Source organism: Pieris brassicae, chromosome Z (assembly GCF_905147105.1).
Source record: "Pieris brassicae chromosome Z, ilPieBrab1.1, whole genome shotgun sequence".
Classification (NCBI taxonomy): domain Eukaryota; kingdom Metazoa; phylum Arthropoda; class Insecta; order Lepidoptera; family Pieridae; genus Pieris; species Pieris brassicae.
In genome coordinates, this window is record NC_059680.1 from 3,083,644 (window position 1) to 3,106,713 (window position 23,070).

Sequence of the window (23,070 nt, forward strand, 5' to 3'; positions counted from 1 at the left end):
TGTATAGGATGATGTATGTGTAAACGGGGAGCAATTTCCCTATTAGGAAAATAAGCAACAAAGACAAAAGTTCCTTATTTCTTAGTAGATATTCTGTACATTAAGATGTCAAAAAAATCTTGTATAGGATGATATATATGTAAACGGGGAGCAATTTCCCTATTAGGAAAATAAGCAACAAAGACAAAAGTTCCTTATTTCTTAGAAGATATTCTGTACATTAAGATGTCAAAAAAATCTTGTATAGGATGATGTATGTGTAAACGGGGAGCAATTTCCCTATTAGGAAAATAAGCAACAAAGACAAAAGTTCCTTATTTCTTAGAAGATATTCTGTACATTAAGATGTCAAAAAAATCTTGTATAGGATGATATATATGTAAACGGGGAGCAATTTCCCTATTAGGAAAATAAGCAACAAAGACAAAAGTTCCTTATTTCTTAGAAGATATTCTGTACATTAAGATGTCAAAAAAATCTTGTATAGGATGATGTATGTGTAAACGGGGAGCAATTTCCCTATTAGGAAAATAAGCAACAAAGACAAAAGTTCCTTATTTCTTAGTAGATATTCTGTACATTAAGATGTCAAAAAAATCTTGTATAGGATGATATATATGTAAACGGGGAGCAATTTCCCTATTAGGAAAATAAGCAACAAAGACAAAAGTTCCTTATTTCTTAGTAGATATTCTGTACATTAAGATGTCAAAAAAATCTTGTATAGGATGATGTATGTGTAAACGGGGAGCAATTTCCCTATTAGGAAAATAAGCAACAAAGACAAAAGTTCCTTATTTCTTAGTAGATATTCTGTACATTAAGATGTCAAAAAAATCTTGTATAGGATGATATATATGTAAACGGGGAGCAATTTCCCTATTAGGAAAATAAGCAACAAAGACAAAAGTTCCTTATTTCTTAGAAGATATTCTGTACATTAAGATGTCAAAAAAATCTTGTATAGGATGATGTATGTGTAAACGGGGAGCAATTTCCCTATTAGGAAAATAAGCAACAAAGACAAAAGTTCCTTATTTCTTAGAAGATATTCTGTACATTAAGATGTCAAAAAAATCTTGTATAGGATGATGTATGTGTAAACGGGGAGCAATTTCCCTATTAGGAAAATAAGCAACAAAGACAAAAGTTCCTTATTTCTTAGAAGATATTCTGTACATTAAGATGTCAAAAAAATCTTGTATAGGATGATATATATGTAAACGGGGAGCAAATAAACGTTACATTATTATTTTATATCTCTTTAATACCGTTTCGTATTGCCACTTTCTTAAACCACATGGAAGAAACAAGACGTTAAATAAAATATATTTTAAGACTTACTCTAAACAAATTAAATAATACAATCCACATACTACTTTAACAATAACAAAGCGAATAGCGAAGACATTGAAAATGCAGGCTTGAGGCAGAAAAGCATTTGATACTATAGACGGCATCAAACAAAATCACCACTGTGAAGTTCGCAATATATTAATATTATTCTTAGCAACATTTTACAGTTGCTACATTCACAGTGGATAAGCCGTTTGACATGTGTGTCTGAATCTATTTTCTGTACTCTCAACAAAATAGTTTTCATTGTCAAGACACATTCACACGACATATGTGTATGTATTAGTTACAGGGATGAAATACATACAATAAAACAAATATCTTATTTAGTCAATACTGATTTCTCATACAATATTTAAAATGTAATTTAAAAAAATTGTGGCCGTCAATTATAAACGCAAACATCCAATTACATTGCTCTCATATACCTAGGCTCTAACAGGGCTAGAATAAAGCAGTAGTCCTGGATTTTATTGACATTTGTTTAATGGATAAATGAGTACATCCAACATATAATAAATAGGGTAAGTGATGGATTATTTTAGTGAACACAGTTGAAGAGAGCTAAAAACTATTGAAATTGGTACAGACGCCGACAAAAGTGTACTTACAATTAATCAAATAATTTAACTAATATTAGATTAGTCACATTAAAATAATACAATTATAAATATAATTTAACATAATGCCGATTTAACAGAGGCTCGTATGTATTTAAACTGATTTGTGAAATATACATGACGATGTTTAAAGGTTGGATCTTAATATATTTTTATCCAAATGCAGTTTCGTTGTCCATCCATTGGTATCCGGAAACAAGCATTAGCCACGCAAAAAGGCAGCGACAATTCAAAGGACAAGAATTTTATTATTAAACTAAGTTAAATTATACTAAACGAACATTTTGAAATAAAATTTTAATAATTAAAATACAACTTACAAAATTTATATTAAAAATAATAATGAAGTTCTGAGCGTTCACCGTAACATTGAATGTTGTGTTGTTATTTGATAATTTATCACAAATGTTTTTGTTATATTCGCTGAATTGTCAACGGACAAAAAAAAACCTGGCATCTGTTTTAAGTTGTTCATTAATTGGAAATCTATCAGGAATAATTGTTCAAACGTCTAATTATAATGTACAATTTATATGAGAATTAATATTCGACTTTAAGAATAAAGCATTTTATAGTAACTAAATTTTTGGACGGAATACTATTGCAATGAATTGAACTCTGAACCTCGAATCGATATTTACATAAATATAAAAATATATTAGAATTATAATGTGTATAGTTACAGATAGGATTACGCCTGACAAACATCCAAGTTATTGAACAACCTAAAGTTTTGATATAAATAAAATTCCCTTCATATTACAATCAAAATAATGGATCATTAGTAACATTTCAGTATTGTTGTAAATAATTTAAGATCGTCCACAATTCTTGTATTGAGTTTATATAATTGTTTTGAGTAGACACACAGCAAGCCTACAAGCTTACAATTATTTAGTCTTTAGCGTATATCATTCTGTAATTTAAAATTTATTCGCCTTTCTATCAACAGAACTAGGCTGCAATAATTTGACCAACACTAATAAATCAATTACTTGTCATAGGTAAAATGCATTCAACGCATTGGCAAGATAATGTTGGTCCGTAGGAATTCACATGAAAAATGCATCGCCCTTAAGCTAATTACCGAATGATTAACACTGACATTAATAATGATTCTAGTAAAAGTTAAAGTTTATCATTCGGATTTGATTCACTCTACCACAATCACATGTAACATACAACATTCTACGAAGCAAGAATGGCTCGAGTTAAGGGGTTCCAGTAAAAGTAATTTATATGTAGTCTTTGACAAAATCAAGTGTATATAGTATTGTACAGTTAAACGTAGGTCGTTCCCGTTAAGTGGTACTTTAAGACGATTAAAAACAGCTTCGATCACTCATATTCTTAGGAACGCTCGTAAGCGACTAAAGTATGTACTTAATTCGTATTATAGTTACGTATAACTATAAATTTTCTGATAAATAACAAAAAAATAAAATATCGAGCGCAAAATTAAAATACTTAAAAGAAATCTAATATAGACAGTGTTAGTACATTTATACCTCGCCAGAGAAATAAAAATCATAAAACTCGACACGGCCCAGCCGTTCCCGAGAATATATAGGAACACAGCGATAGGACGATTGTAAAAAGTATCGTGTAAAATAAAATTAAGAAAAAAAAAAGTTATCCATGAACAAGTGACTCAAGGGACAGAGACTCAGAACAGGAGAAATGTAAGCTTACATCTATGTACAAGTATTTTATCTAACATTAAAAACCTTGAGGCATCAGGTAGGTTTATGATACACTTGTGGCTTTTCAATACTTTACTCACTGTGATTTTTAGTTATCTGGCGCGTTGAAGTGAATAAGCTCGAGTGTCGTCAGGGCAGTGGGTTCACTTCTTTGTCGGAGTACCCCTCTGAGTGAGCCCTTCGAACCTCTTAAACGTGTAGTTAATGAACACCCAATCTTTATACGCTACTTCGCCGTCCTGAGTGATCGGTGCTGAGGCTGAAAACGCAAACATTTTCATTATTAAATGATTAAGGCTCGGCATGGGAATGTGCAACAATTACTATAACAATTTACTATATTATTCATATTTTCGAAAATATCAGTTAGTTAGGATAAAAACACAGTCTAAAGTCCAAAAAAAATCTTTCGATTATTATTTTTTTGTGGAAAACTAAATTTTCAATAGAAAAAAAATATATAAATATTACGTCATTTATTTATTGTTCATTACAATATAAGTGATACGATCACTTCTGCTATGGCCCCCAGAGTTGGCCTAGTAGCTTAGCGTTCAGCGATAGCATGAAAAAGTACGCAATTAGGACTTGTTAATGAAGGAAAAAAGGCTGATCGCTTACTTGATTATAAATTAAACATAAGACCAAGATAATAACACTACTGGACAATTATTAAAAATCTCATATCAAACTGGGAACGCTTGTTCTTAATGAACTTTCAGTAGCAATAAATAAAGCTTGCAAAAACTTACGAATTTCGAGCTTCACGTCCGGGAAGTCGTCAAAGTTCGAGGTGTCGTCGATGGAGCGTACGTCAACAGTGATAGCGGCCGGGCGCTCGCGTACGTGGTTCCAGTCCACGCCTCGGAAGAAAGACACGGATTTCACGTCTTCAATGCCCCGTTGGGAACCCAGTCTTGAAATATACAAATAAAGCCACATAAATAATAGAATAGAAACACTTTATTGCAAATACCAATCTAACGATGTCTGTCTGTTACAAGATTTAAAAAAAAAACCTATACAAATTATTAAGTATTGGCTTAATAATAATAATGTTAAATATGAGTTCGCGAAATCCCTTCTCTAGGCACCGCACCAGTCCCTGACGTGCCCCATGCTTGTAACCAAGTCAAATGTTGAGGGGTTATAGATAAACCTTAAACCCGTCAACGCTGGTGTCCCACAAGGCTGTGTCCTATCCCCGACCCTGTTTATTCTGCATATTAATGACATGTTACAACTTAGCAACCTTCATTGCTATGCGGACGACAGCACTGAGGATACTTTTTACACAGGCCGGGCAGGTATTTCTCGGGCTGTTGTCGATGAGTGCCGGAACAAACTTGTGTCTGAAATCGAAACTCTTTTACGTGGAGTCTCGGGCTGGGGTAGACTAAATCTAGTCCAATTTAACCCAAGAAGACACAAGTCTGCGCGTTTTCCGCAAAAAAAACTCACTTTGTCGCTACTCCCCTCTTTGAAGGCACTCTCCTTAAAGCCTCAGCTAACATCGGAATATTGGGCGTTGACATATCGAATAACGTCCAGTTTCGCGGTCATTTGGAAGGGAAGGCTAAATTAGCCTCCAAAAAGCTTGGTGTGCTCAGCAAGGCGAGACGGTACTTCACTCCGGGCCGCTTGCAACTCTATAAAGCCAGCCCCTTCCACTAGACCGTATTCAACGAAGAGCGGTTCGGATCGTCGACGACCAATCACTTTCCGTGCGACTTGATCCCTTGGCGTTGCGTAGAGATGTTGGGTCCCTCTGCATCTTCTACCGCATTTACCATGGGGAGTGTTCAGAAGAGTTGTTCGGTCTAATACCCGCAGCTGAGTTTCATTATCGGACGTCAAGGCAAAATACAAAATACCATCCGTATCACCTCGACGTCCGTCGTTCCACAACTGAGCGTTTTCTAAGGCAGTTTTTGCTGCGCACCACCACTATGTGGAACCAGCTGCCCACTGAAGTATTTCCGAAGCAATTCGACTTAGGGTCCTTCAAGAAAAGAGCATACCAATTCTTGAAAGGCCGGCAACGCACTTGCCAGCCTTCTGGCAATGTGAGTGTCCATGGGCGGCGGTATCGTTTCACATCAGGTGAGCCTCTTGCCCGTTTGCCTGCTATTACATTAAAAAAAATGCTTTTATTGTCGAAGTACCATTGTCATAGTAACAAGCTTTTGGCATAGGCCTCCCCCAGCTCATTGAGTTTCTATCATTGACAATTCTGTTTCAGGATGGCCCTAGTTCAGGTTGATCTCACAATCGTGTTAAACGCCCTTGTCTTCTGGTCCAATCCCTTGGTTACTAAACTGTATTCGAAGCATCTATCAGGCAGTTTTCTCCCATACGTTAAGGGAGAATACAAGTGTTAAGTCTCTTAATTTAAGTTTAATTATTTTTTTATTGTCTCATACTTCTGTGTATGGGGAAGAGGTCAGCTTTTGATTCCATTTTTATGCAGCATATTCTCTCTGTTAAGACCGATTCCATTGCATGTATATATAGTCTCTGCTTATTGCTCTTTGTCTTTGTCACGCTGTCAAATGCTTTGCCATAATCTATAATGGAGATATCCGGATTTTCTGGTATTCGTTGTATTTCTCCAGCACTTATTTGATTTTGTGTTTCATTGTAAACGCAGTCCGTTGAATTGGTTGGAATAATTTTCATCCGGGACTTGTGTTATTCTTCCAAGAATTACTTTCGTGAAGACGTTCTTCACATAGAGACTTATTGGTGTATACTTGGCATTGTTATCCTTATACCCTTTTTTGTAGGAGATTCTCTCTTTTTTCGGATTGCTACCATTGGTTATGGGTTTAATTCTTCTACCATCTCTCTCATCAATGCATTTCATACACTGTCAGATCCTTTGCCTGCTTTTGTGAAGTGCTGGCTTCCAGTGTGAGTGTTGGCACTTTGTGTGTTGTCAGCATCATTTTGTGATTCTATTTCTATATTAGGGTTTCTATTTTGTAGCAAGCTTTTAGATCTTTTTACGAATAGTTTAGATTTGCTAAATTTTCAATTTAGGTTACCATTCCTTCCATGTTTCCTTAACTCTTTGAGGGTTTTTAATTACCCCTGTTGGATTTCCTTTTCTAGTCCTTCATTCCTTTGTTGTCCTCCAGTTATAAGAAACTCTCAGACCTGTTTTCTTAGGCTACAATTATGAATAATATTCTTGTTTGAAATAAATATTTATTTCTAAGAGCTCCATAGTGTTTTGCTTAACTTTGTAACTTTTGTTAAGCTTACTTTTTTTCATTTGAGATAGGTCTTTCTATGTAATCATACTTATCCAGAACATTTATATACGAGTTTTCTTATTTACTAGATGACGTTGTTATTATCATTAATAAATTACGCAGACGCACATAGTATATTTAATTGATCACATGTCATACACACATCAGTCACTGCCATTTGTCTTATCTGGGACTGTTTAATGTCACGTGACTAATGTATGAAAAGCAATATTTTTCATTATACGGTTTTTTTAAAGATTATTAATTAATTACAAGTTATATTACTCTGAATAACATTTTATTTTTTTATTCTGTCAAAAAAACTTATTGTCACTTGCAATTTTTTTTGAATGACACTTGTCATGGAATACTTGGAATTTGACATTCGAACTTTGTCTAGAAAAATGCATAAATCTTTTTCGTAAATGGACTGGCCAAACCATTATTATCTTCATACATAAAGATTAATGTACAAAATGAACTACCATAAATTGAAACTGATTAAAAAAACAGATATTGGTACTAATTTAGATATTAGTTTGAGGTGATATTGGAACTTAAATTATTACTTTATTCTGACAACAAATGCCCAGTGCCCCATACCCACTGGCTTACCTGCGATCAGGTTCAGAACAGAAGCGAAGTATGGTCTCTCTGGCTTCCTCGCTGATAGGGATCTCTGGTGGAAACGTGAGAGATTCGCGCCAAGACATAACTTTACGGTACGTTTCTTGCGGCGATTCCGAACAAAATGGCGGATATCCGATCAACATCTCATACCTAGAAAGAAAGTATTTTGGCTTATGATACATCATATACATATTATATTATGTCACGCAATCACACACATTATTCAGCATAGAATTCGCAATAACATGCACTTGAACAAATTAAATAAATCGCATTCGTTATATTCAATCTGACACGATATACTCGGTACGCTCGCGAGCGTGAATAATTTTGTATAACTAAAAGCTAGAATAATCCTTAAAGATAAAAAAAATCCGTTACGCGTCAGACCAATGACAAGGCGTATGTAGAATTGTGACATAATTTTAGACAAGAATTTCGTCATTTTTTTACACCAAAGTTATCGGGTGAAGATTCGCATAATATACTATTTTAGGGATCTATTTCGCTCTTCTTGAGAAAAAAACAATTATTCCATCAAATAAAAGTATTTAGACACAGAAAGACCGTGTTATTTCGCATGGTATTTATAAAATTAAAAATGGCTGAAGTTACGTGGCTTCAATCGAACTCATTACATAATGACGGATTTGCCGTGATTATGCAATGACGCCGTAATCCACCAAGACTGACAGGATAAAAGCCACTCTAATATTTATAAACCGGCACGTGTAATTTTCGCATCGCCAATTTCAATCGCAAAAGATAACGCAAGTAGCGCTTAGTTAAGCTTTGTACTAATTAAATAACTTGGAAAATCATCGAATCGACCGTTGAAGAGACGCAAAAGCTGTTTAAAAATTTAAAAAAATTGTCTGTTCTGCTCAAAAAAATCCTTTATTTGTGGAAACATAACATTGGGACTGAAATTGAGTCTACCAAATAACAGTATGGTATAAATTTTAGTTTTCCATAAAGCGTTGTACTTTTCGCAGTTTTGGCGACGGCTCCCGCATACATATCAAGTTTGATAAGTACATATCATATAATATATGTGTCACACAACACTCACATAATGACTCCCAAGCTCCACCAATCAGCCTGTGGACCATATCCAGTTTGCAGAAAGACCTCTGGTGCGATGTAATCAGGTGTTCCAACGGTAGAGTAGGCGAGGGCGCGCCGATTTCTCTTCCAAGACTCGGCTCGTCGCTTGGAGTCCATCGCGGAGGATGACGTGGTTACTGGGAAATAGACTACACGGAATGTAGATAAATCTTTAAACGGCTAAATTAAAACGGCTCGACGAAACGATCTACACAGATCAACGGTATACTAATTCAAATTTTAACCACATGAAATTCATTCAAGTTTTTTTTAAAGAATCAAAAACATTCGGTAAGTGATTGATGATATGTTTGACTACTAAATAATTTGATTTTATAAAGCAACATTTAAAATTGATTCCTAATTTAATCCATGAGATTTTATATTGTATTAAGTCGGGCATTTATTTATAAAAAATTATAATGATATATATGTCGCAGTAAAGTAGTTAAATCAGAGAGTAAATTGAATCTCTAGACAGTTAATTAAAAATCGATATTCAATCAAGTCGCTAAAGTTCCGTCAGACAAGTGACTGAACGAAAAGTTTAACGAGTTTCCTAAGCATTCCTAGGCAACAAGACCAACCTAACCTAACCATTTACAATAAAGCAAAACACGGAATTTCCAAGCTCTCAGTTCTTCGAGATCACACCGAAATAACAATAACAAATGAAATAATCATGGCGGAGTCTTGTCTTACATTGTTAATCAACACGCTGGCTTTTGGTCAGACAGATAGTTAAACGTTTTCGACGCTGCTTTATTTAAATCAAAATGCTAGCGACTTGATTGAGTATCGATCTTTAATTAACTGTTTACAGATTCAATTAACTCTTTGATTTAACTACTTTACTGCGACATATATATATAGCGCAAAACTTAAAGGCTTGTTTTCCATTAATACAAGTATTGTTTCCATCTATTCCTTGAACTTTAAGGAAGATTTGTATGGAGAGATAATTTGGAAAAAATTCTCGAAAAAATCTAAGAAACATTTTTCTACTAAAAATTTCGACCTGCTTGGTCAGCTTGTTATAACATTTTTAAATAAATACATAAATTGTGCTAATATGTTATTAGTCTATGTATTGTCTCCATAGAGAAAAATATCAAAGACAAAAGTTGTTGTAATATTGAATCCACAACATAAAATTTTAATTACTTACTGAAATCGGAAGGTGTAGCTCTACTAAGGTCCCGGTAGAAATCGGTACGGTGACTCTTCTTGAGGCCGGTGCAGAGACCAAAGTCACTGAGCTTGATGTGCCCACGCGCGTCTAGTAGCAGATTGTCGGGTTTTATATCTCTGAAAATATTGGCGACCACTATTTACACTATTTACACTATGCATATCATGTAAAATCAGTAATGGGAATAGGAGTTTAAGAAAGGTTAACCTGCGATTAAATCTGAACATAGCAAATATTTCCAACAGGATTGTTATTTCACTATTTTGTCGTGAGCACAAATTACATAGTCAAAGCAAATGTCTTAATTAAAAATTATCAGTAGCACTACATCCTTTTTAGGTGTGGGCCTCAGATTTATTTATCTGTTTCATGATTATTTGTTAATCTAATAGGCAAGCAGGAGATCAGCCTTCTGTGCCTGACGCACGCCGTCGACTTTTTGGGTCTAAGGCAAGCCAGTTTCCTCACGATGTTTTCCTTCACCGTTCGAGCGAATGTCAATGCGCACATAGAAAGAAAGTCTATGGGTGTAGACTTAACTGGAGACCGTTACGGCCTCAGGGATGAGAGTCACACGCTGAAGCCACAAGGCCAACACCGCTCCTGTTATCTCAACTTCAATGTGTATATTAAATATGCCAGATATGCCTCACCTATGGATAAATCCAAGTTTATGTATACTATCAATAGCGAGCGCCGTCTCCGCTACATAGAATTGGGCGCATTCTTCACTGAGGGTGTCTTTCTTCATTAGAAGCGTCATCATATCACCACCTGGCAGGAACTCCATGATGAGATAAAGGTTCATGGGGTCTTGGAAACTGTAGTACATCTTCACCACCCACTGGTGGTCTGCTTCCACTAGGATATCCCTTTCCGCTCGCACGTGGGCAACCTGTATATTAACAGTCCAATTTTTAACAAACCTTAAGCCACGACTAGGTTATATGTATTCTCAGATTATATATTTACAAAATGAACACGAACAGTATGACTACGTTATAATTGTACAAAATTCAAAATTATATCTTTTTTAGATACTTCTAATTTTACATTTGCTGCCAGTTCTCAAATCAAGGGCGTAGAACGGATGAAGAACTGGCAATGAACTCTCCGCAACTCTTTTTTTATTATTTACATTTTCAAACATCACTACTTAGTAATAGAGTACAAGTTTGTCCAGCTTTCAAGTACTGATACCGCAACTGACCAAAAAAATTATATCATAACGTAATATTTAAAGTCTAGACTATACGGCAAACTTATGTGACTCTGCTCTTAGGACACTAACTTAAGTTTATGTACTCACTTGTTCTTTCTCAAGCATGTCTGCCTTTCTGAGTATTTTCATAGCATATACGTGACCCGTGTCTTTCTTCTGAACTAATCGCACTTCACCAAACGCACCTCTGCCAATCACCTGAAATAATAAAAAAAATCAATAGATATCCTATATATCAATAACTATAGAATATAGATATATAGAATTTTTTATCAAATTTTAACTCAACGGACCGTCACCTAGTTTTTGTTTCGCCATGCTAGACGTTCTTGACAAACAAATGCAGGCCTTTCTTCGTATTAAGAATATATAGAGGCGAGTATGTACTCAGGGCTTATTTAAATTAAATTGTGTAACATCGACCACCGAACTAATCTTTGTCGTACGATTACAATGGACTGAAAATTACTCGATTTATTGGAATCATAATGCTTAAACTAAACTGCTAAATATCCACAAATAGACATCCTATTAATTTATATACATAAGATTAATGGGAGGAGAAGTAGGAGGAGTCTGTAAAGGGGGATGGATTACACTTTACTTTCATCATCTCATCATCTGTATTTGTCTATTTTTCAAGCGAATGAGTCATGTTAAGTGAACTTCAAGTGCTTATTTTTATTTACCTTCAAGGGCTCAAAATCTTCGACACCAAGCCGCGAACGTTTGAGCCTAAGAAACTCGGTTTCCTTTTGAGCATGTTGCTGACGCTTCTCCTGTTTCTGACTCTCTGTGAGGCTTTCATCTTTGAGCGACTCCTCCAGTTTCTCCAGCCTATCAAAAACAAAACTTTCTAAATTAATGTCTAAGGCTAATGATCTGAAAATGTCATGAAAGTCATTGTTTTGGCCCTGCTTAGCCAAGTATGACACGTTAAGAACACAATTTTGTGCATATAGATCTCTACCGTTTGCGCTAAGGTTTGAATACATACAGAGAACTCGATGGTAATCAATCAAAGTAACAAACAAATATGTTTAAATAAAAATAATTAACCTATTGCCACGTTTGATTTAAGAGAGAGATTAGATTAACCTACTGGAACCCAAGTAAATATAATCATTCATCAATCTGTTTAACCTTAGCAGACAGTAATTAAAACAACCCTAATATTAATAAAAAAGTTGTTACGTAACCGAGCATTTGAACAAGTCTGTCTTGAAAAAGCGAAAATTGGCGTATACCCAAAGAGGACGAGTGCCAAAACGATATTATGCGCTACACTAAACGCAGCAAGAGCGGCTTCTTTTAAGCAATTTCCATTTCACTCAAACATTTCTTAGCATAGCGTACCAACTATTTCAGCCACATTAAAACTAATGTAATTTTAATTGACCAAATAATATAATCTATGTAAATAATTAAGACATGGCTGGACAATATATTCTAATTTATACCGAAATATTTCAGTCTGAAGTTATAGTATATAATTCAATGAATTCACCGCCCAACACTGTGACTGTCAGCCCAGCTCACGTTGCCGAGCATTATGTGTACATTGCATCGAAGCATACGGTAATACGTTGTCAATATTCATTTGGTTTATTTTGTAATTGTACGTTTATAAATCAATACAAACGATATATTTTGTTACTTGAAAAACTACATCTTTGTAGTCCACTCAACGGGGGTAACCCTCCCCTAGCCTCTCACCCTCTAGTGTATTACGCGGAATAAATTAACCGCAGAAAAATAAGTCATGTATTTTTCTAACTATGAGAACATACTTCATCTGATTCAGCATGCATGGAGTTGGCCATGATTTGTAAATCAAATTAATCAATCGTAATAATTAGGTGGCTACAAAACAGTCTTAATGTAATTGTTTCAAGGCCATAATCACATCAATGCAATAATGAAATCAACTTTCCGACAACTACGGAAGTAATATATATTAATAATAATATATTTCTAGAAATAAATAGTAAAGTCAAGTTGCGTTTAGTGTAAAGAAAATACCCTAAATTAGGATAATTTATCATATTGATTTACTAGCTAGTAGCTAGTGGTTACCTTTGCTTTCTCTCATAGTGCTGTGTAATGAGATTCGTATAGAAGTTCTCAAGGGTGACTTTGGCTTTAGTAGCCTTGTCTATAGTGTGCCCGCTAAAGCGGATATTGTCTGTACCCGTCATCTCCAACGCTCCTGCAACAGCATCTACAATAAATAAAAATATCGTTTAGCATTTTATACATTCCAAATTACAGTCTAGCCAAAATAGCGTAATACAACTAAAATGATTAATGAGTTGATATAATCGTAAAAGAACAGGGAAGTGTTCGGGATTTAGCTCCATCAAAAAAATACAATCTAAAACCTTCAGGCGTGTATATAGAAGGCAAAATAGTACCGTTACGAAACGAGCTGGGTTTGCACTTAAAGCAATATGTGAGACAAGAATAAAATAACGTCATTGGGCCCGATGGGGTTCAGGATCAAGCAGGCCAAATACGCGGGACCTCTTGAACGACCGTTTTGAGACTGGTGCACACTCTTTAAATTGATATCGTCATCAATAATCGACGTCACAGAGCAGCGTGGTGCTTTAATTCTCGACAATTATCATTGCGGTGGTTCTACCCCAAAACACACCGCACTGAAATATTTTGTGAAATAAAACTAGATATACAATAACTATTATTTACACTAAACACGTTATTCATTGCTAATAATAGCACTTGTTGGTTCGTGTATATCTTTTAATAAAAGCTGTAAAGCGAAAAAAATTACAATATAAAAACAAAAGATTAGCCGCGATCTACTATACTCTAGTACCATTAGAGATACTTCCAAGTGGAACTCTTTAAAATATAATACTTCTAAATATGATCGGAAAAATTCAACCCAATTCAAATCAATTGGTCAATTCATTTGTCAGCTGTATATATAATATGCGAAGGTAATCGATTGTGGAATCTAAATTTGCTACGGCGCCGACAATTCGGAACCACCAGGCTGCGAAGAGCATGCCTGCAGCCAGTGAAACTAAAAACAAAATATAGGACATATGGTATACATCCAACCATATATTTTACCTTTATTAAACGTGTTTGTCTATTTAATAAATTAATGAAATCCGCGGTAAATGTAACGAACAATGGTGGCGAAAATAGGATTAGTTAAATAGTTATATAAACAAAGGGCACTCTTAGCTGTTTAAGAAATCGAATACTTCTCATAACAACTGACATCTCGTGATATTTTTAGTAAACTTTCTGAAATACTTGATTGTTCCAACCCCTTTATGCATTGAGAATTAAAATTACGATTGACGTTATACTAACTAATAGTTTACCTAATATTACAAAGTTACTACAAATATCAATTGAATTTTTGAGTATAAGAACTGCTTTGGTGGTCCTTAGTTTTCTATCCACATGCTGACGATATCGCTTTGAGGAGTTATGACATTCAATATAATATTGTCTGATAAATACCAAGAATGCAAAACAATGAAACAAACGTTACATTGTTTTAAGAAAAATAAACAGATGCTATTCGTGAAATGATAGCATTTAGCAGATAATTAGCATGCCGAAATCATTATTAGATTGTCAAAAAAACTTTTCTTTTATATTTTGTATCCGTTCTTCCCTTCTTTTTTAAAAAAAATGTGATGGGTTGTTACTTGTTCGCCGTATGAAATAAAATCAGATTCACTTGTGCTATAACTTTCCATGCCATATTGTTTAGACCAAGTTGGAAATAATTTGTTGATCAGATAACGGAAAGATCAAAATTCTTATATACTATAATAAAATGTTAATTCCTCGTTAATATATAAACATTCAAACAGCGTGATCATTTCTTTTTTATCTTTAAGAAATGTAAGACACATATTTCTAGCATGGAGTACAAAAGAAATTTTGTAAATTCCAAAAACTTGAATATTACAAATGATAATGAATGAATATGAAGCACTTCTAAACCACATCCACTCTTAAAGCGACTACAAGTCGGGCGCCTTCTACGAAATAGCAAACTCTTTATATCTACTATAAATGACAAACCTCTGCAGGAACGAGCGAACTTCTTCAGGAACCTAAAAACTAAATAACTATGTATTATACTTTCAATCTTTGTCACTTAAATACAACGTATTTAGTGATTTTATGACATTTTATAATTTTGTTTATAATAAAGTCGAATCGAGTCGAGTCTAAAGCATTGCAATAATTATAGATATTATAATGGAGTAGCAATCGTTAGTTGTGGTAAAGGTGTAACTGGGTAACATATTCATGTTTATGATTATTGGTGATTAATCAGATAAAAATATCAGTCATAATACCAAAAAAAAATATAAGTATAATACCTATATACGACATTATTGCAAATGTTTGCGAGCCGAGGACGACAACTAATTAAAAATATACTCGCTGGAAAATCCCAACTAAGGGCCAAGGAAATCAATACACCCACTCGAATCCTTCATTTAATCCTGCGACACGAATCCATTTACGGCATTATACTAAGTTTATAGTAAATTCAGCCAAGCGTGATTGATTTTTTCACAAGAATTAGATAACTGTTATTACAGCAGCTCTTACACAAATGACTCATTGAGACTATTTTCTCCCTATTGCCTAAGTGAAATATTGAAAAGCATTCTGCTTAAAAACCTAAATGTCCAATAGAGAATATAAGTCGACAGATAATTGTTGTTTAATTTATTTGGTTTTTTAAGTTTTAACACTTGCCTATGTGGCCTTGATATCGTTAATAAACTGCCGTATCTGTTTTTTTCTCTATAAAAAACACTCTCCTTGGGTATAATTTGACTAAATCCATATATATTATTTCGACACTAATACTTTTCGAATTGTTTACTTTTTGTAAATTATTATGATAATATTTTCCATGCAATGGGTCTAAATGGATGAACTTTGTCATGTGTGAAAATTATCAGTTGTCTAATAATATTTACACATGAGGATTTTATGTTTATCTTGATATTTTAATATTCAATCAAAACTCACGAATATTTTATCTCTTAGAAAAATATCAGGCGATCGGAATATAGTGTCGTAACGACCTTCAATATTAACACGTGTCTGTTTGTTTATTATTTAGTGATCGTTAAACAAACAACTTGACAGGTACATCTTACGAAATTACACGCCTTAGCTAAACTGTAAAGATTACCACACAAAGTGAGATGTCTTAGTTAGCATCAACAAAACCACCAGAAGGTCATTTGACATGTACTTTATGTGTAGAGTTATCAAATTCTTAATTAATAAATAATAGTTTGTCACTAAAGTTATTATTTTTATTACTGATAATTTAAAAAAGATAATTTGAAGATTTTAGTAGTTTATCTGAACAAAGATTTTAAAGTTTACACAGAACAGAATAGGTTTTCTATCCTAAAAAAACAAGGTTTATATCATGCAAAAACACTAATATTTTTAAAGTAAAAATAATTACAAATTTAAGACAAATCTATCTAAATATTATGTCTCAAAATATAATTATGCTGCCAAGTAGGCATTTCAGTAGCTATCAGGTATTTAAAATATTGATTGTTGATATACCCAGGATGTGATTTAGAACAGGGTTTAGAATGCGAGTCGCCAAACATTGTAGCAAATCTAACATGTCCTAAACCCAAAAGTCTACCTATGTAAGATGGAGAAGGCTGATCACCTAACTTGTGTATAAAAGTTAAAAAATATAAACGTAACATTTATAATCTGGGGCAACCTATTAAGGGCACTACTGGATTGGATTATTATTATAAATAGTCCAAATCTATATAAGCTGTTTTTGCCATTGCAAACATATTACTTCCGTTTTTTTTTTAATTTAGACTGGACTATTGTCATTATGTAAAAACATTAAAATAATTTACCTGGTGGTTGGGGAGCTGGAGGGGGTGTTTCTGGGGCCACCGTAGTGCCCGGGTTGATTTTTCCCCAAGACACGGCTCAGTCTGAAAACCGTATCGCTTTATTTTAAACACAATATTATACTATTACTTGTTCTAAGACTTAACAGCAACTTATTTGTATAGAATATTTAAGACATAAAAATACACACAGTTGCCAATTCCAATTAACATATATCGAACTACATCACAATAGAGTTCAAACAAAAGTGGTGCATGTCTTATAGTGAGATTAAGAAAATAATTATTGTATATCAACATCTTTTTTACTCTTTTAATTTACTAATAGTGTATATTTTTATTAGACAGGAGGCTCGGTAATCTGATTACAGGTAATTTAGAATAAAGGAGTTTAGTGAGGAGAATCATTAAAAAAAAAAGAATAAGAAGTATCTCATTATACTTTGAGTTTCAAAAAAGTATACAAGTTTATTAAAATTGAATAAATTTACACATGTAGCTTATGATAGCTTTGGCCTCAGAACAATTGTGTCAATGAATCTGAATGGTACCCTGTTCCTCAATTGTTAAATTGCAGTGTTATACAAGCATTCCTGTCACAACACCTTCTACACAACTTAAAATGATAAATATTCACAACATGCCCTAGTTTCCGGACGGAAAATGTGCATTCTTTCAAATATTATCACAATACTGGTCAATATTCCACGAAATGATAAGAGTCATCCTCAACTATCAATGCCTAGTAGAGCATCAATCCGATTACGAAATGCTAAACTGAATAACTGTGCACCGCAAAATTACGTAGAGATTGAATAATCACGTTGACCTGAGATAAAAGACCGATTCTTATATGGATCATTAAAATCTTCGGGATATTTTTAGATTAAGTCAATATTAATTAACGTAGTATAGAGTGAGAAAGAAAGATAACAGTCACCGAATACAAACCTTGAGATGCACTTCCTCACAAAAATCCTGCTGCTGGTTCCTTAGTCACCACACAGCACTAATAAATAAACAGCATTGAAAACAATATGTTGAAGAAGGTTAATCGATAAATTACTATAACAATACTTTATTATAGCACGGAGTTATTGGCATATACAGAGGCCAGCGTCCCGTGTCACGTAGCTCATAAATCACTTCACCGTCACGAATTGTTAAAGCCTTTGTTAACACAAATTACGAAAGCAAATTAACGGGATTTTACACAAGCAAGAGCGACTTTAAGAAGTTGCACAAAGAAAGATGTCAGCGATGTCAGGCGAACAGCGAACTCGAAACAACCATAGGTTACTAATGTAATAATGTTATAGGAGACAGACGTCGTTAGAAATAAGTAGTCTGTGCCATGACCGAGAGACAAAAGACATCAGACATTGCCAACTGTCAAGTAACGAAAGGTACACAGACTATATGCCCTTTCTTTATTATAGTGGGCGGATCGTAATCATATTATTTTATTTCATGAAATGGTGGACATGATTGAGTTCTCAAAATGTTTTGTTAGATGTTTTTCCCTATCGAGAGGTTAATGTAGAGTTCCATTTAAGATAGATAACTGTCTGTTTATCGTCATGAAATAACGACTAACCTAATACTTTTATGAACTATTTTATTTGTTGACTGTTTCGGTTCAGTTACATAAAAAATAACGAATGCGACAAATATTGTTACTATTGTACAATACGATCGCTTTATACATTTATTTAATTAAGATATAATTTACCATTAAGAGGTTGACGGTCAACCAATGATATACGTCAACCATGATATGACCAATTCTGCGATTGGGAGACGTCATGAAACGAATAATTAATTACGAGTTACGGAACGTCTACAAAATGTTTAATTTAAATAAGATGGTACTATTGCATACAATAGATTTTTTATTACAACAAATTTTGTGTAATAAAGTAAGTTTTTCTTTCCGACGGAATCTAAGTATACACAAATAGTATTTATGCTCGACCAGCAATGGCCGCTAAGTCTTCAATAGCTCTATTTAGGGCTTGCTTTTCAAAATCTGGTGTAAGGGACTTTCTAACATTATTTAAAATCCAATCTATCATCCACTTTTGATGGATTCTATTCTCAACTCTGGAACGCTTTGCATGATAATCCATCCGACCTTTTACTGCATTGTATACTAGCCTTAACCGCTCGCGATATGCTGCTTCAAGCTGCATAGCAACATTTTCTTTTTTAGCATCCAATAACATTTTTTGTCCAACAGCGCGCTTTTGCATATCTTTTGAATCTTTTATAATTGTTTCGTAAACGTTCAGCTGGTTTTTTAGGCCCTGGTCGAGCTCTTTCTCTATTGCTTCTCTTTGAGAGTCAAGAAATTTGGCAAGCTCGGGACCTAATAACTTCACACCTCCTGCTACCATTATGAATATGGAGAGCCCAGCATAATATTCGTGCTCCATTATATAAACTTCTTTACTTACTAGATAATTTGCTACAAGAATACCGAATAAGTATGGCCCAGACACCCCGGTTTTACTGTGGAAAAATGTAAACCATTCTTCAGGAAACATACCCATACGGACTCTTCCAGGTTCCCCTCGTTTTAATGCTGTACCGCCTGATGACCCCGATGCTTGAGATCCAGTCGAGGCGGGACATACAGGTTTCTTGCTTGTCGGACATGTTTTTGTGTGGGCAAATACAATACGAGATACTGAAGGCCTTAATTTGAGTATTTTATTTAAGATCATACTCATGTAATCACCTACTGAATGGTAATGATATTTTTTACCTTTGATTTTACTATTTAATATGAATTTGACAGCAATGTTGGTTCAAACTTAGCCATAGATATCTATGCCTATAGATAAAGTAGAATTTTTTCTAAGTTCTGTATACAGTATTGAAAATTAATGCTTTAAGTAATGTGGTTTAATTAAGCTGCAGATTAGCAAATATGTGTATGTCATACATAATATAAAATAGATAGATGTATACGCCTCTTGGATAAGATAACGCTGGTGGCGCGGCGTTGTGGCAGATTTAGGCAACTCGTGGGCGTTTCGCGTGTGATCAGCTGTACGGTTTACGTTATTAAACCAGTTGAATGCTAAAAAGTGCTCTCAAACTTTTTATTCGTTTCCGAAACGGAGTTGGGAAGTTGACAAAAGAAATAAGTGGATAAACAAAATATGCCATATTCAAAGATTATTTTTGTATTGACGGTATTCCATGTTTTTAACCAGCACAAAAAAAAAATCGAAACCAACATCGAGAATGTTAATCGTGATTTATAATAAATCTTGAATTTTTTTAAAGTTACGTGCAAGTTATTTTTTATTGCATTGTTTTAGTATCTATAATTTATTATAGATGCAAAACGATAAAATAATTAATAAGTAAATAAATTAAATTATTATCGGTTCCACATTTCCGAACATTCCTTATTCCTTCAATATATATATATTTCTTTAAATAAATATATCTTCTTTTTCCGTTTTTAAATAATTGCATGGATGGTTGAAAAGTTGCTGAAAATATATTTATATTCATAGTTGAGTAATAATCTAAACAAACATATTTTTAATTAATAAATACCTCCACTTTCACGTCGTACGGTCGATTACTTACTCTGGTCTGTGCTATTCCTTTTCCATGGATGATTCCTTCTCCACCATCACGGATTTCGACGACCTCCTGAACATGATGGCTTTGGAAAACTTTATGCCCTATACTTTTTAAATAAATTGAACATCCCGTTACTAGTAATACGACAATCTATCTTACATTCAAATAAATACGTAGTAAAAATTATATATGTAGTGAATTTGAAAGAATATTTCATGATTCGTGTAATTACTTACCTTTCGACACAGATTTTCCGCGAAAAAAGTCACCGTAAATACTCTGAAATCCACACTTAATAATTGTTTGGCTCATGATATCGATTATTCTTTTACAATAAACAAATATCCAAAACGTGCAGTGACTTTTATGCGAATCATATGTTCACATCTATGAGAAAAACGACCTCGAGTTGCCGCCGTTAACCGACAGATGGCGTTGCCGTACTTTGGCCACGATATCCAAGAGGCGTATAGTGTATACCTTACCGAAAACATTGTTCTCAAAACAATTTAGAAAGCTAACTTAACTATCTAAGACAATTATTTTCCATTTCAGCCTCCGGATATCGTAAATATTTCTTGACAAGCTCACGTACTCTGTGTACCTTCGTAAAGTATTTTTTTATTATTAAAAGGTATCGGTAAGGTAAAGGTATCGAATTGTTATTAGTCAGTGTCGTATAATTAAGATATTTTGGCAATTAGTAAACTGTCTGGTTAAACTAAATCAGACTTGATTTTTCGAAAATTAATTTCATTCAAGCAAAAGCACAATATTGCTAATATTTTATTTCATGTCATCTGTGTATTCGTTACGAAAGTGCGAGCTGTTGCCGGCTTTAACGTGTTAAAGTTTTCCTTTGGAAGATGGCGCGCAACGCAGTTTTACTTTTCCTTTATAAAAGTGCTAAAAAGCTCGAGTTTGACTTGCCTTTATAACTTTTTAATTTTGAACGATAGCCGATGTAAGTTGAACACAGTTGGTCCGGAGGGGCTTTAGCATGCGACCCTCTTCCCTGAGGACGTAGGTTGGAAACCTGGTTGTGCACCATTGGAATTTCTGTCTTTTCTTTCTGCTTCAGATTCTATGAGCGAATTTAACACTTGCTTGTACGATGAAGAAAACATCGTATTCAGTCGACACCGCGTGTGAAGAGCAAAAAGACTTCAGCATTCTTTGTTTTTATTGTATTATCTTTTTTCTCGAAAAATATGATTTAATCCAATTTTTCAACGTATAAAAATATATTCACACTGTTTATAAAAGAAATGCTAAGTAGAAAGGGACATATACAGTTGTCCGTGTGCGAGTCAGTCAATTCGGCCGAGTCAGCTGTAATAAACAAAGATATAAATATAGCATAAATGGATATCTGGATTTTTGGTTAAATATTATCAATAAAATCTGCTTATATAAATAAAATACTTATAGAATAAACATTTATCGGGTCCCAAGTAAAAACGAACTTCGATCGGATTACATAAATACATCTACCGTATTTTGAGAAATAATAAAATGTTTTATAATTTTATATAACATTATAACGTTATTACAAGTACATAAGAAAAAAATAAATCAATCAATGGCGCTACAACCTTTTTAGGTCTGGGCCTCAGATTCTGTATCTGTTTCATGATCATTTGTTAAACGAATAGGCAAGTAGCTGATCAGCCTTCTGTGCCTGACGCATGCCGTCGAATTTTTGGGTCTAAGGCAAGCCGGTTTCCTCACGATGTTTTCCTTTACCGTTCGAGCTAATGGTAAATACGCACATAGAAAGAAAATCCATTGGTGCACATGAGTCGCATGCTGAAGCCACTAGGCCAACACTGCTTTACTAGTACGTAATAGGTAATATTATAATAATGAAATATTCCCAATTTGAAGAAGATATGTTTGCTATCGTAGAAGTTATACCATTATTGCACTAAACCTAGCTAGCTAGTGATTTTGTAGATGACCATTTGTTTTTTGATCGATTAATGATAACGATAGATATATACCTAAATCTGAGTAGAAAGGTAAACTGTAAATTTTATTTACGAAGTGTTAGAAGTTTTTTACCGCCCGACAGTGTAGATGGATAGGTTATATGTTAGCACCTGGTTTTCACCACTAAACCACCAGTTTCTCAGATTAAGACCTGTATATTAGGTCTAAATAATTTTTTTTTTTACTAAATCTTCAGAATATTTTTTCCAAGTGGCCAACATAGGACCGAAACAGTCGGCATGCGAATCGAACGGCGAACAAAGTTCTTCTCTTTATTGCATGAATAAACAATATTGCTTCAGCGACGCTATCGGAATTGTAGATTTGTAATTCAATTTGTAATCTATTCAAGTGATGTTGAGCGTGAATTATAATATTGATATTGATCCACACATTTGATTATTTGCATATCAAGAAAATTTTACATTCTTTTGTTTATACTGGTGTCCGGAAGTTCATTCGAAACTACATTG

The 23,070-nt window shown here is 34.0% G+C and overlaps 2 protein-coding genes across 2 annotated transcripts; both read right to left on the reverse strand.

Annotated features, from left to right (window-relative positions):
* Nucleotides 1–1,260: 1,260 nt before the first annotated feature.
* LOC123718614 (serine/threonine-protein kinase tricornered) lies at nt 1,261–18,283 on the reverse strand. The gene is made up of 11 exons (XM_045675272.1): nt 17,954–18,283; nt 17,006–17,086; nt 13,164–13,308; nt 11,777–11,924; nt 11,175–11,285; nt 10,519–10,760; nt 9,842–9,981; nt 8,639–8,822; nt 7,552–7,716; nt 4,432–4,595; nt 1,261–3,938 (listed from the first exon to the last, which is right to left on the reverse strand). The coding sequence occupies exons 3-11, from the start codon at nt 13,283–13,285 to the stop codon at nt 3,823–3,825; spliced, it is 1,392 nt and encodes a 463-aa protein (XP_045531228.1). The 5' UTR covers nt 13,286–13,308; nt 17,006–17,086; nt 17,954–18,283; the 3' UTR covers nt 1,261–3,822.
* A 559-nt stretch (nt 18,284–18,842) lies between these two features.
* LOC123718681 (ATP synthase subunit b, mitochondrial-like) lies at nt 18,843–19,798 on the reverse strand. Its single transcript, XM_045675382.1, has one exon. The coding sequence runs from the start codon at nt 19,732–19,734 to the stop codon at nt 18,967–18,969; it is 768 nt and encodes a 255-aa protein (XP_045531338.1). The 5' UTR covers nt 19,735–19,798; the 3' UTR covers nt 18,843–18,966.
* Between the last annotated feature and the right edge of the window lie 3,272 nt (nt 19,799–23,070).